Genomic DNA, 13,752 nt, shown 5'->3' on the forward strand with positions numbered 1-13,752 from the left:
CCTTACCAAGTTCAGACGGGGTTGCGTAAGCTGTGCAGTAGTGGGAGAACAAAGATGCTACAGGTAGATTCCAGACCTCCATTGCAAAGCAATTGCAACGGCCATCTTTCTACAGCCTTTACCTATAGCTGACAGAAATGTAGTGCTCTACAGCAAGCTAGAAGATGAACTATTCATAATGATCTCATTAAAATATGGATCACTTTTTTCATCTGCTTTGAGTGCTAAAATCCTGAAGCAGAAAAAACAACTCAGTAAACATACAGAACTATATTTTCTCCAGAGCAGACTGATGAAAATGTATCAGATTGTGCTGTCTGCACATGTCACTGCTGCTGTCTCTTCAGCTAATTTCAGAGACAGTACTTGGATCTCCAGGCATTGTAGCAATGGTGATGGATACACAGTCTGCTGCTGACCAAAAATGTGATTTCTGTCCCCAAAAACACTGAGGTACAAAATAAATGCTAGATTTGCAGCGTATTTTGAATGAGATTGTGTTATGAGGGTGAGCACTTAAAAGGAATTTTGCTTTCGTTGATTTTCTTACTGGAAGTGAAAAAGCTCCGTGTAATGAATTCATTTTAGTGGTGTTAAGTTTTAACATTTAGATCTTTCACATCCTAAATGTGCTAATCCTTTTCCTGTACTGATGACCTGGCAGTCTTGTGTGGTTATATCTTGCTAAAATAGCTTAATAGCTACATATAATCTGAAAAATCGAGTAATTTAAAGAGTTAATAAATCTGGATCATCAGCTCTCTGAAAATTGTATTAATTTTATTTTATTTTACTTAATTTTAATGATGTGCTCAAGTGTTTTACTTGAATATTTAAAGTTCAGCACATGCTTTGCTGAACTATGGCTTGATTACGACTATGAGAGAATATTTTATTAAATATGCAGGCAACTGAATTCATTAGTCTTCCACTACTTTCTTGCTCATGTTGTATAGCTTAAGAGCAAGTCTTAATATTTCCTTGAGATAAATATAATTCTTGATGGTAAAGCAGTGGATTAAATCTGGTTACAGTATTTAGCTAATGAGGAAGGTAACTTTTTATTTTGAAAGTATGCAGTCTGTGACTCAGTTGTTTGGTTTATAGTATCCTGTCTCATGATGTAAGGATACATTAAAGAAGGCTAGAGAGCAAGGGGAAAACAAAAAAATGGTGAGTATACACCAAGAAGAATAACAAAGGTCTTGAAGAGAGCAATGGGAGAACCGGTTGTCTAAAAACTGTTTTTCCTGTGTCCTAGTGAATCTGAGACATTTATGTGCTCTTGGAATGACTTTGAAGAAGCCTGTGCCCTTCTGAATCAGGAGGCATAGTGGCCAGTAGAGGTTTCCTGGGACATCTCAAATGGCAGAAGGTTAGGCCAATTAACTGGACCTCTAATGTAATAGTCAGGAAGCTCATATGTGGGCTCCTCCTGTCCTTCCTACTTTTTTATGAAGTGAAAGGATAGCTATATGATTTGAATTATACCAACAAGCCTTGTATTTTGACAAATGTCACAGTATCATAAAAATACAGAATGCTAAATAATAGTAAGATTGACTAGGGAAAAAAATAATGTTTTGGAGATAGTTTTTTCCAAGCAAAGTAAACGCTGGGTTTAGTTCATTTAATCTCTTCTTCATAGTTTTAACAAAAATACAGGATAAATCAGATAAAGACAAGAGAGGAAATATTTAAGCATTCTTAAATTCATAGCTATTATTATAGCTATAAGGGGGCAAAAATCTTTGTATATATTTAAAGTATTTATGTGTTTTCTTCTGGTAAATCAGCTTGGGGAGATTACATATACACAATTATCTTGACGAAATTTACCATTTTAGACGAGCTCTAGCCATCCTCACACAAAGACCTCTGTTGAAAAGTCTTTTATAATTTTAATAACATATCATGCAGCTATTTAATGATATTTTGATATCCTAGCTGCTCATTGAATATTTACTCCCCATTGCTTTTCATAGCTCATATTGCCAACAGCATGTTTTCTGTAAGTCAAACTGTTTCTGTATGCCATTTTAGAAGAAAATATAAGCAAGCCTCACAGTAGGATTTTTTAAAATATTTAGTTAAGTGGAATAGTCTATTGAACAGTTGTCTTTTTAAGGTAAGAGAAAATAAAAATTATTTTATTAACAGTATTGCAACAACCTCATTTGTGTCCGACCAAAACTATTGAAATGTGTGATAAAAAACCAGAGAAGCTGTAAGTAGGTTGACAGATCTATTTGCTGAACATACAAGCTATTGTAACTGAAAATTTCTGAACAGTTCTAGCTTTAGAAAAGGCTTCCTTTGCCCAATAACAGTTGTAATATTTGAAGGTGTTGTACCATTTTGTTATAATTAAGAAGTATTTTCTCACCTATTCCCTTGAATTAACTTTTCTGGCTACTGCTAGCCTTCTTTGTTGGGCTTTTTACTTACCTCAGCATTTGATAATTACTGTAACGTGATCTTTCCTGGCTGTCAGGTATCTGCCAAGTAAAATTTAAGTTAATGAATTTTCCCAAACATCTGGGGTCTGCTGCTCCCAATACTGTCCCATCACAGTGCTCACTGATGGAGCCACTCAGGCTGGAGCCGCTCCTAACAGAGCAGACGAGGCAGCAGCAGGATGGGATGTTGTCCGTGACATCCCTTAGTGTCGATACTTCTCTAAGTTCAAAAATAGCCCTAATTTTTGACCTATGAGATCAGGTACTTTTCTGAGCTTTTGGAAAGAGTATGAAGAATATAAATTAGATGCAAGAGGTAACTAGTATGTGGGGTTTTTTTCCACATCACTTCTCTTGAAGAAGAATTTGAGTGTATTAGATATCGAAGCCTACTGTTTCCTTCTGACAGTAGGACTCCTTTCCTTCCTTTTATTTATCCTGAATGAGTCTGAAATGTCATCTCTCCCAGCTTGCATGCATAGGATCCCTGGCACAGTCATACTTCCGGAAATTTGATGAAATTTGATCTGTCTTCTTAGCTTGTTTGCTCAGCTTTGCAGTACTAGCCACTCAACATTAGGGCCAGCTTTATCTGTGAGCGTGCGGTGGAAGCAGAGCAGGAATACTCCAGGGCTCTCCCCCGTATTGCACAGAGCGTCACAGTAAATCTAGTAAATCTCCATGGCCAGAGCGGTGCCGGGACGCCTCTGTCCAGCTCTCCTGGAAGCACAGAGCACCGCAGAGAAGGGGTGACGGAGCGGAGGGCATGGTTTCATCTGCTCGAGCACCAGCCCGTGGGGATGAACTGGGTCTGCAGAGGAGCAGTGTAGTGAGAGGACGAGTGCAATCCCTGGGTAGTGTGTGAGCTCTCGGAGCTACTCTGTGACTCCTTCCCTTGCACTCATTGCACTGTACTGCTGCATTTGACAAAGTTTTAGAATGAAACTCTAAATTAATGACACACAACGGAACAAAAATGGAAGTCAACTTAATTTGTAATGTACAGCATTTCTGCATATCATCCTAAGTATTCAGCCAAGGAAGACAATGCACATAATCAATATCAGTGTAGTAAGCTGAAAAATGTCACTAAACCTGACATTCTTCTCACTCTCTTGGCACTGACGTTATATGCTGCTGAACAGGAATTCACATTGAAGGTTTTTATGTATTCCTGAATAATTAATATAGATTTGGGATATAGCTAATGCTTTCTAGGTGAAGATAATGAATGTGTTTTAATGATTGTTTCCTGCCACTTGATTTATCAATTCTTAAAATATTGAATTGCAAATATATTACTGCTTTTTGATGTAGGTGTCTTTCATGAAAACTATTAGTACATTTTGTTCTTCTGTTGAGTTACATGACTTGGTGACAATCCTATTTAGTCTAGGAATTTTGTGCATCACTCAGTGAAATATTAACAGGCTTTTAACTATTAAATGATATTTACGTATATGCAGCATGCAAAGCACATCATACTGTGCACTAAGAAAATTCTTTCACCATTTTTATTACTAGAAATCTAAAATAAATAATAGATTGGTTTGTAAATCTTTTTGTAGACCTATTTAGCATAATGGTTCTGTTAATCATAAGCAAGAAAGAATAATTTCTAAGAATGCTATACTTACTGAAGATAAAAGAGTAGTAGTGCTGTGTTATATGCTAACATCTATTTTAAAAAGATGTCTTCAGAAAACACAGAAGAAGAAACTGGGAAGGTCTGAAGAAGTTAATTAACTATAGTGTCCCTTTCAATAATATATCCTTGACAATTCCAGGAAAATGCATTGAGATAGAATTCAGCTCATAGAATACTTGTATCAAGCCTATTACTGTGTTTAATTTAGTCAATGTCAATGATATCTGATTTCTTCATGAACTGAATAAAAAATACACTACTTCACACTGAATTGCTTTAAATCTGCACTACTTTTATGAATGTAAATTATGGTTCAATGTTAACTAATCTCTGTCTGCACATCTAACTGTAGAAAAATCTCATACGTGAAATATGTTCTATTTTCAGTGACCATTTCCTTCCTTTACCTCTGTTGTAACTTTAGGTTTAACATAGGCATGTAGACATGATAGAACAAATGAGTTATTTTGGTATTTATTACATTACATTTTTTCAGTTCAGTCAATAACCTGAGCTTTTATTACAATGCAGTGACTGTGCTTACCTCATCTGATATGAATAGCTTAAATAATTGCAAAACCATGTTGGAATGGAGCAGTCACAATTGTTATACTAATTTCAGACAGCCACTCTGTGCTAACATGCAAATTTTATTCACTCTGGGAATCATCCATTGCATTTGAAATATATTTCTCTGTACATCTTATTTTGTGATTATGGCTGTGCATATATGTGTAGTATATGTGCATCCCTTTGGAGTGTCTATTTTCACTGTTTAAAACTTTCTTAAAATAATTTTCACTTATATATTTTCAGATTTTTTATAATATATTTTCTATCTAAATGAACACTTCTGAATTTGATAAATTTAATAAGGACCTTTACTGATTATACAGTAGCTCTGTGAAAAAAAACCACATATGGGATGTTTTATCTGTAGCTGGAGCTGCTGCTTCAGCTATCAAGCTAATGGAACCGTAATGGAACACTTACTAACAAAATTAATGGGCTGCATTCTTTTCTTTGTCACTAGATCTGTATGGCTCCATTAGGTCTGATTTGTTCAGGGACGAGAGGAAAGAATGATGAAGACGCTAGTATTTTGCTATGTAGTTGAAAGGAATCTATCACTTTTTTTGTATTCATGAGCTAGTTAGCATCTTGTTATGCCAACCTTCAGTGAGCTGATATAAGTTAAAGAACATCTGTTGTGGTATGGTTTTATTTACAAAATAATTTATTGATTCTTATCTTTGTGTTATTCTTACATTCATAAAAGAAGGAGGTCAAGGATATTTGTTTCTTCTACCATTGTTCATTATCCCAGATACTTCTACTAGAGGAAGTGGTTTCTCAGGGATTTTACTGTAATCCACAGGATTTTATTTTTATTGAGCCTTTTTCCTGCTACTGCACTTGATAGTAGTTGTTTCAAAGTTCAACCATGTACAGAAAATGAAATGTAATAGCAATCATGTTTACTTTCTATTAAAGTATGGATTTTTTGAAGAGACTAATTTACTGGGAGAGTTCTCTGTGAGACCGTTTTACACCTACAATCTAATATCAAAACCCAGTGCAACAACCTTTCTTAAAGACAAGCAATCTAATTTGACACAGATAGCTATCCCACACTATATATTTTTGTTAGTGTTATAGCTGAAACACTACATAGTTGCCTAAGTGTTTCTATCCTGAGGTTTTCTTTGAGATTTTGGGGGCTGAAATTTTCTAGAACTTTTTTCTCTCCTTTCTCATTAGCCTGGTCCCTTTACACACAGTTTTCAACCTCCACACAAATTTGGCATTACCAACCTTCCAGAATTTCAGTATAGTTAAACTACAGCTAATTAGCTAATAGGATACAAGTAGCAGGGCTAGGAACTACTAGATCTGGAAAAATTCATTAAAGCTATATGTGTGCTCAAATGGTGCCATCTATAAATCACCCAGGATTACTCCGTAGCAGAGGATTTTTCACCTAATGTATTGGCACCTTTCAGAACCTCTGTGGGGAGTAGCAAGTATTCAGCCGGCAAAATATAGTCTGAGTAGACCTCTACGGCTACAGAATTACTCCCCACCATCCCCAATGACTTTGTGTTATGAAACAGAAAATTTGAGAAGAAAATGTTGAATACAGCTGATATTCCATAGTGCTGCGCATGTGAAAGGTATATAAAGCTTCTATATTAATGCGCATATGAACAAAAAAAATGTAATGAGAATATTTTACTTTAAAGAATAGAAATTATAATTTGAAACACTGTGATTGTTTGTATTGTTTTATCTCTTTTTGGTCTGAGAGTATTTTTTGTGTGTGTGTTTGCATATTTATTATTGGCCATGGCATTTGGAAGGCCTGTGCGATATTGCTAGAATATAACTCAGCTTAAGAGACTAAAGCAGAAGTGACTCTTCAAAACCAGAGGCTGATATATGCCTTTAAAATTGTGATTTTCTGGCTCTTGATGAAATTTCTCAAGTACACAGGTTATAATCTGTGGCACTTGTAATTTAGTTCTGTTTCTAGTTTGTTAGGTAGCTATTATTGTTCTCTTCCAGTGGTATTTTAGAGGATTTACACAATTTAAACATTTATTAATGAGACCAGGAGACAAAATACAAATTAATGTTGAAATTTTTCTAAGCTTAAACATGATGAAATAAGATAATTTTTTGGATAGTATTTTTTAGTATTTCTTCTTCAGAAGAAGTATATTTGTATTCAAGTACTTATTCAAGTACGCTTTAAGAGAGGATCGTTGTGTTGATCCAATGTTAACGATTACTGCTGTGCTTTATTATTATCTTCCTATTACCTTTGCTTATTATTATCTTCTGTGACTGATCTAGATATTTGCAGATTTCTTATGTTATTTTATACTTTGCAATATGATTATTACAGGACCTCCTGTCATAAAGATGTAAATGTTTCATGTACGTTTCATGTTTTTATTGAAATAACTAAGTTAAATTTCAGTCACCCCCCCCCCCAAGTCAACATACATTGTAAGAAAATAATAAAATAATCTATTTAATTTTCTTTTTTCTGATTTTGAATGTATTTTTTTTGGAAGCAGAATAAACAGTGAACCCAAAATGTGTTTATCAAGATTTCACCAAAATCACCATTTTTGTTTAGGAAAATAAGAAAAGAAATACTGAGTGAGGAAAAAAAGATAATCTTTCTCTATTTTGCACCACTTAATGAGAGTTTATGTAGTCTCAATTAGAAAACCAACAGTAACGTAATGTTACAGTCAAAACTTTGTTATGAGCAAAAAGGCGAACACACCTGATACAGAAAGCCACCAATCCACGGTTAGTTGCGTTAAAATCATAACTCTTTACTCTGTTTCACTTAGATTGTTAATATGGTTAGTCCAGTTACAACGATATTACCATTCACACTCCAAGTTATCAAATTAATGCACAACAAGTCTCAGTAAAAGTATAGCTTAAAAATGTCACACAAACACTTTCAAGTATCTACCCTTTTCTCAGTGTTTATGCTGCCCCTTTGGGTCCTAAGGTTGGCAGCACCCGTCCTCCTCAAGAAGAAGGGAAAAGGGTAGTTTAGTGAGTTGTTGACATCCTGAATTCTTCACTAGGAGGACTGTGATGTTGATGGTTTCTTCTTCCTCACTCTCAGTTCCACTTGGGTCTGATTTCATACATTTTCTAACGTGATTTTTTGCCTTATTCTTTGTTCATTGATTCGCAACATCACTTTTTATCTGTATTTATTATATATTTTGTTTTACATATGTTAGTACATTCCTTGTTCTTCCAAACTTTTTTTTCTCTGTTAGCCTTAAAATCTTTTTGTCCAACTCCCCAGCCAGTCTTTTTTTAATGACCATTGCCAAGTTGCTTATAGGCCTGCAGTCTTTATTATCAAATTTCTATAGCCTTGTAAACCGCATTATTATGTTAAAGTCATAAATATTTCATTCTACACAGAATAATTACTTTTTACTGTAATATGTAAAAACTTTGATTATACCACAAGGTTATGCAAATATAAACAAATACAAGGGATATAAGGAAAACTGTAACAAATTAGGCAGTAGTCACCTGTTCAGTAGAAAAATTGTTGCAGCTAAAGAAGCTAAATCAACACTCCAGGCAGTCAAGGGAAGGTCAGACAAAGCCTGAGAAATTAATGTCGAGGCCTTGCAGAGTTGATACAAGGTCTACAGCTTGTTACTAGCAATGACAATACCGGCTTACCGGGCTACAATAACAGCTGAACAAACATTATTGCATTGGGGTTTGTCTCTTTGTCTTATTATTACTTCTAATTAGCAAATTGACTAGTTAGGAAGTCTAGCTTTAGAAAAGGTTGTAAAGGCCTGGGTTTTTTGGTTCTGCGTTGCTGTTTTTCAGGTTATATTCAGTGGTGCTGTACTTTCTTGTTTTAATGTTGTTAGGAATTTGAAATCTTGGCTGTTTAAGCTAGAGCAAAATCACCAAAGGTTCAAGGAAAAAAGAAGCAAAGAGAAATCTGTGGGGAATGCACCTAATGTAAATTGAACTCACAACTAGGAGCACTAGTACCTGAATTTAGCAGGTTGGGTAGACTTTACATATCCTGAGAAAGGTGAGAATAGCCTTGTTAGGGTTGCGTCCTTATCTAGACTTTTCCTTTTCTTGAAATCCAAACTGAAGACCTGGATTTCCATAGAAATTTTGGTGTGCGCCACTGGATGCTACCTCTATACAGGATTCTTGCACAGTCTGAATGCTGCTTTTACCACTGTGATTCAGGATTAGAAAAGGCATCATGGTAAGGGCAGTGAAGGTGTCAAATGGCAAACAGACAAGAAGAGGTGGAGAGTACAGCCTGTAAATCAATGAGTATTTAAAATGACGTATTTTGGAACCAGGAGAAGTGATAGTAATATAAGTCTCTATACTAATAAAGGTGCATTTATTCCAACCTGTTAGGACAGAATGAGCAAGATAGTTGTAAATACCACTGCAGATAGCACTATTGAGCTTAGGTTTATCTTTCCCTAACGCAGTGCCAAAACTAATCAGTCTCCATACAACTAACATACTACCAATGAGCAGACTCTGAGGAAATATGCTTTTATTACAGTAACAGCGTCAGTGTTATTCATTCATAACTTATTTTGCAGATAAAACTGCTATGTTAACAGTATGACTTCTCAGTTGTTCAATTAAATATTCAAAGATTTAAAAAAAATAGAATTAATGCCTAAACAGCCCAGGTTAGGGAGAATAATATGGATTCAATTCAACATAGCATCTGTTGTTGCCACAGCAAGAATAATAAATAGATCGTGTAGAAATAAAAATCAACTGTTTAGATTGCTGGCATCTCTTACTCATATCTGTAAATGTAATATGTTCCTCAAAGAATTTGTGCCTTTAAAGTACTGATTTTTCCTGTAGTTAAGACACTGTTTCAAGGGGGTAAACTTATTTTCTTAAGTAAAAAGAGTAAATAATGTCTGTAAGGGAATTGATTAGTCTCTTTTTTAATAGATTATTTCAGCATTTCACTGTTGCAACAGAAATTGTAACCTCTCAGTTCACCCTTTGTCCGTACCTAACCTTGATGAGGGTAAACCCATTAACAAGAGCAGGTTATTCTCTGTGAACAATTCTGTTCTTCCTCAGTGAAATTCATGGCTGCTGCGGTAACTACAGAATAATAATAGGCAATGGACAAAAGTTATTAAGGTTGTTTGCAGAAGTCAAACATCAAGGTGCTTTTAAAGTAAGCCTTAAAGTAAGTTATTATGAAAGAAGCCCTATAGCATCAGTGTCATTTGTTATTTAGTAAAGACTTCCATCACCCAACAATACCTGTTTTTCCTTTTTAACACTAGTCATGTTGTCCTGTAAATCAGGTTTATAGGAAGGATATTTCTTTATTAGTTTTAAGTCAGATGATGGTCAGTAGAAGTAATCCTCTGGGCAAAATTATTCCCAGACTCAGCTTCAAACAAGTTTCGATTCATTTATTATATTCTCAGTCTGTGTGGAGACCTCCTACTGACATCAGTAACAAGCAATGCACTGAGAAAAACAGAGCTTTGAAAATGGGATGTTATTTGTGTTTCAGAAGGGTATTTTAACATTATTCTCTGTACTAATGCTGTCACATTTTATATGCAGTGGTGCGGTTTGCTGTGGTTTTATGTTTTGGCACTGGCCTGAAATGTGCATGCCATCATGCTGTATACTCAGGGAACAAATCCCCATGGCAATATTACATTTGCAGACCACTTTATGGGATAATTAAGATAAAGGATATTGTGAATTCCATAAATATCCAACAAACTACACAGAAGTATGTCAAGACTTAAAAAAAATGTAGCTAAATCCTATCAAAACAGAGTTGTCACTTAACAGCCTGTCCTTTGTTTAAACGTGGGAAAAAAGCTGCAATGGATCAGGGAAACAAGTGATCCCTGCAAAGGATCAAGCAAGTGAAATATGATGCTAGACTGCAATTTCAGTGATCTACTTCAGATTCTTTTAGATATTGTGGGTTATTAAGTAACCAAATTATATTCAAGTAATTCAGCACCTGCCTCATCAAGCTACAGAATATGGAATTAGATATAGACCACTTCAGCTTCACTGATTTGATTATGTAGTAGAGAGAGACTGGTGAATATACATTAATGCTATGAAATTAAATCAAGAAAATTAGCTGAAGATATTCCTAGGGGCCTATTTGGTGTCTATTTGCATAAAATGCTGAATTACCTGCTTACTGAAATAACTTTTTTTTGTGATGAATAATGGAATGGAACTGAAGAACTGAGTTTACATAAAAATTTAAGCAGGAATGTACAGGTTCAAACCAGAAATCCATTTAACTCCTGGCTCTGACAACAGCCAATACTAGATCATTAGAGCATAAGAACAAAACAAGTATATAATTTTTCCCTCAGTGTTTCCTAATGTGGAGTATAGAGACTACACTGTTACTTTGTTTATGTTCAATTATGTGTGATGGACGTTGCTTCCATTATTATTTTCTGAACCAGTTTGTTATTCTTTTCTGGTGTCTTCAGTATCCTGTGTAATGTATGCAAGTATGATGTAATCGTGCACACTCTGAATTTCCTTTTTGTTGGCTTTAAAAATTCTTTAAGATAATGTCATCTGATGTTTCCTCATTCTTATGAGAAATTATGACATAATAAGCAAATAAAGCCTATGCATTCTTTATCCATGCCATTCATAATTTTATAGACTTCTGACCCTGTTGTCTCTTTAGGAGTCTGAATTACTTAATCTTTTCACATATAGAGACATTCCAGTATTTCTAACCATGTTTTTGTCCTGTTTGGAACTTTTCTATGGCACTGGATACTTTATAGTTGGTGGGAAGCTTATTACTAGCTATTGTCTCCAGAACAAGTCTAAACAAATAATTTAAGATGCAGAAATCTATCTTACAGGCTTTTCAAATTAAGTGAGATTAACTCCATACCAAATTACTTAATTTCAATGTTAAGTACAGACATTGAAGGCCTGTCTTATTATCTCAATCTGAAAATGTGACTGTTCTAGTCTCAGTTATTCTTAGTCTAGCCATTTCATACCATATTTGAAAAGAGCCTCATTTGTAATTTTCTTAAGGTTTTCTTAAGCAATTCGGTTTTCTAAACTATGCCACCTATAAGTGATTCATTTGTAAGCAATATCAGTATTGATTTTTATTTTGATTTATTGAAGTAAAACATTAGTGAAGTAAAATTATTGAAGTAAAACAACAATAAATAATAAGATGATCAAAGATGTTTACAAAACATATGAATTAAGTGTAAGTAGTCCTAGAACTTCAAAAATATTTGGTCTGTAGATGTGTTTCAAATAATTCTATCAGAAATACATCTTCATCCTTGGGGAAATATTTATGATTCACAGTATTTTCCGTTTTTGCTGGGAGACAAAATAGAATTTTGAAGGACAGTGATAAACAGAAAGCTCAGCACGTTTAGGAAAGCCACTATCCTGGTGTGGTTATTGTACATAGCTCAAATCCGAGACACAGGTTCTGTTTAACTTACTCAGAATAGATACTTGAACCTGGTTCTGCTGTACCCAGAATAATGGATAACCAAAAGCTTTCGGTGGATTATAGAATGCTTCACCTGTTTTGACCAGCTGTTTTTCTTGAACCTGAAAAAACATTCCTAGTTCATGTTTGTTACAGCCAGTGCATTTCAGCAAGCTGTTTTGAGTCCCACAAAATGTTTTATCAAAAAAAAAAAAAGAAATTGTCACTGAAGCAGTTTTTCTTTTGGTCTCATTACATACATGAGACACTCCTCATGCATGCAAAGTTCTCTGCTTTGTATTCTCTCATTGCTCTAACAAATCATCATGTGCTTTGTATTTTCCACATTTTATTTTATTTGCAGTATTTAATAATATCTCTGGTTTATATTTTGGTTACAGGTTTCTCTTGGACTTCTACATGCTCGAGCTACTCATATCCTCTGGCCTCCGCAACGCTGGCAGAAGTTACAGCCAATGCTACCTCCGGAGCGCAAACCACTCCACAGAGAGCAAGAGTGATCTAAGTGTTCAGACGGAAAACCACTAAAGTTTAACCAGGAAGAGTTGCAGTGGTTATACCATCACCCGTAAGAGTTTTGCCAAGTGTGCTTTAACATCAGGTACCACATAAGCAAATACATGCAACATCTTCGTGTTAAAATGCCACCTTAAGTGTAAAGGATTTTTGGTTTTGTGGTTTGTTTTGTTGTTTGGTGTTTTTTTAAAATCTCAATCAGTGGTGCATTGTGCATTATTTTGGTTTGGAATAATTGGTTGTAGAAGGTTTGAATGTTCAATTTTTCTGGGAGCAGTAAAATGCTTGAATTGTTATGTTTGTACCTGTGCTTCCCTGGATAAGAAATTATTAAAACCTTCAATAAAATATTTTAATCTTTTACATTCAGCTTGTTTCTTTAGTAACTGAATGGAACTTTTATTATTGTCATAGACTGCATATGAAAAAAAAACCAAACACATAATATGCTTTGGATTGTCCTATAATTTCTAATACTGAAGAACTGGTACTTCTGTAGCTGAAAAGTTAATCATATATGTCATAAATTTTTTTCAAAAAGCTAATGACTTTTTTTTCTTTTAATGCAGCGTGTGTTTATTATTAAACTGAGTACATATTACTTATTTTTAATTTCTGTTTCAGGAGTCTTTTATATAAACATTCCTTGTATATCTTGTAGTAGATATAGTGTATATCTTGTAAGTAGATATTCAGTCAAAATGTACAAATTATATTGCAGTATCTGAATGTTTCATGAATGAATGAATATTTCATTCATTTCTAAAGTATAGTAAATCATTGTTAGCACTGGAGGTATTTAAAGGACGTTTGGATGAGGTGCTTAGAGACATGGTGTAGTGGTGGTTTTGGCAGTGTTAGGTTTATGGTTGGACTCGATGATCTTAAAGGTCTTTTCCAACCTATATGATTCTGTGATTGATTGCCACATTTCTTTGAAACTATGTAATTAGGTTATAAATACTATACAATTAATACTATAAATATATAATTAATATTATAAGTACACTCTGTGAATATGCAGTAAAGCTTCTGCACACATTATAAGTGAAAAG

At 34.5% G+C, this 13,752-nt stretch overlaps 1 protein-coding gene across 2 annotated transcripts in view; it reads left to right on the forward strand.

Annotated features, from left to right (window-relative positions):
* Window positions 1–13,039, forward strand: part of IMMP2L (inner mitochondrial membrane peptidase subunit 2) — a 496,621-nt gene extending 483,582 nt beyond the window's left edge. For both annotated transcript variants that reach the window (XM_075493958.1, XM_075493967.1), the window contains exon 6: window positions 12,562–13,039. In XM_075493958.1, the coding sequence (XP_075350073.1) occupies window positions 12,562–12,681 (120 nt within the window). In that variant the 3' untranslated portion in view covers window positions 12,682–13,039. The remainder of the gene's footprint in view (window positions 1–12,561) is intronic.
* Window positions 13,040–13,752: the final 713 nt, after the last annotated feature.

This window comes from Mycteria americana, chromosome 1 (genome assembly GCF_035582795.1).
Source record: "Mycteria americana isolate JAX WOST 10 ecotype Jacksonville Zoo and Gardens chromosome 1, USCA_MyAme_1.0, whole genome shotgun sequence".
Taxonomy (NCBI): Eukaryota; Metazoa; Chordata; class Aves; order Ciconiiformes; family Ciconiidae; genus Mycteria; species Mycteria americana.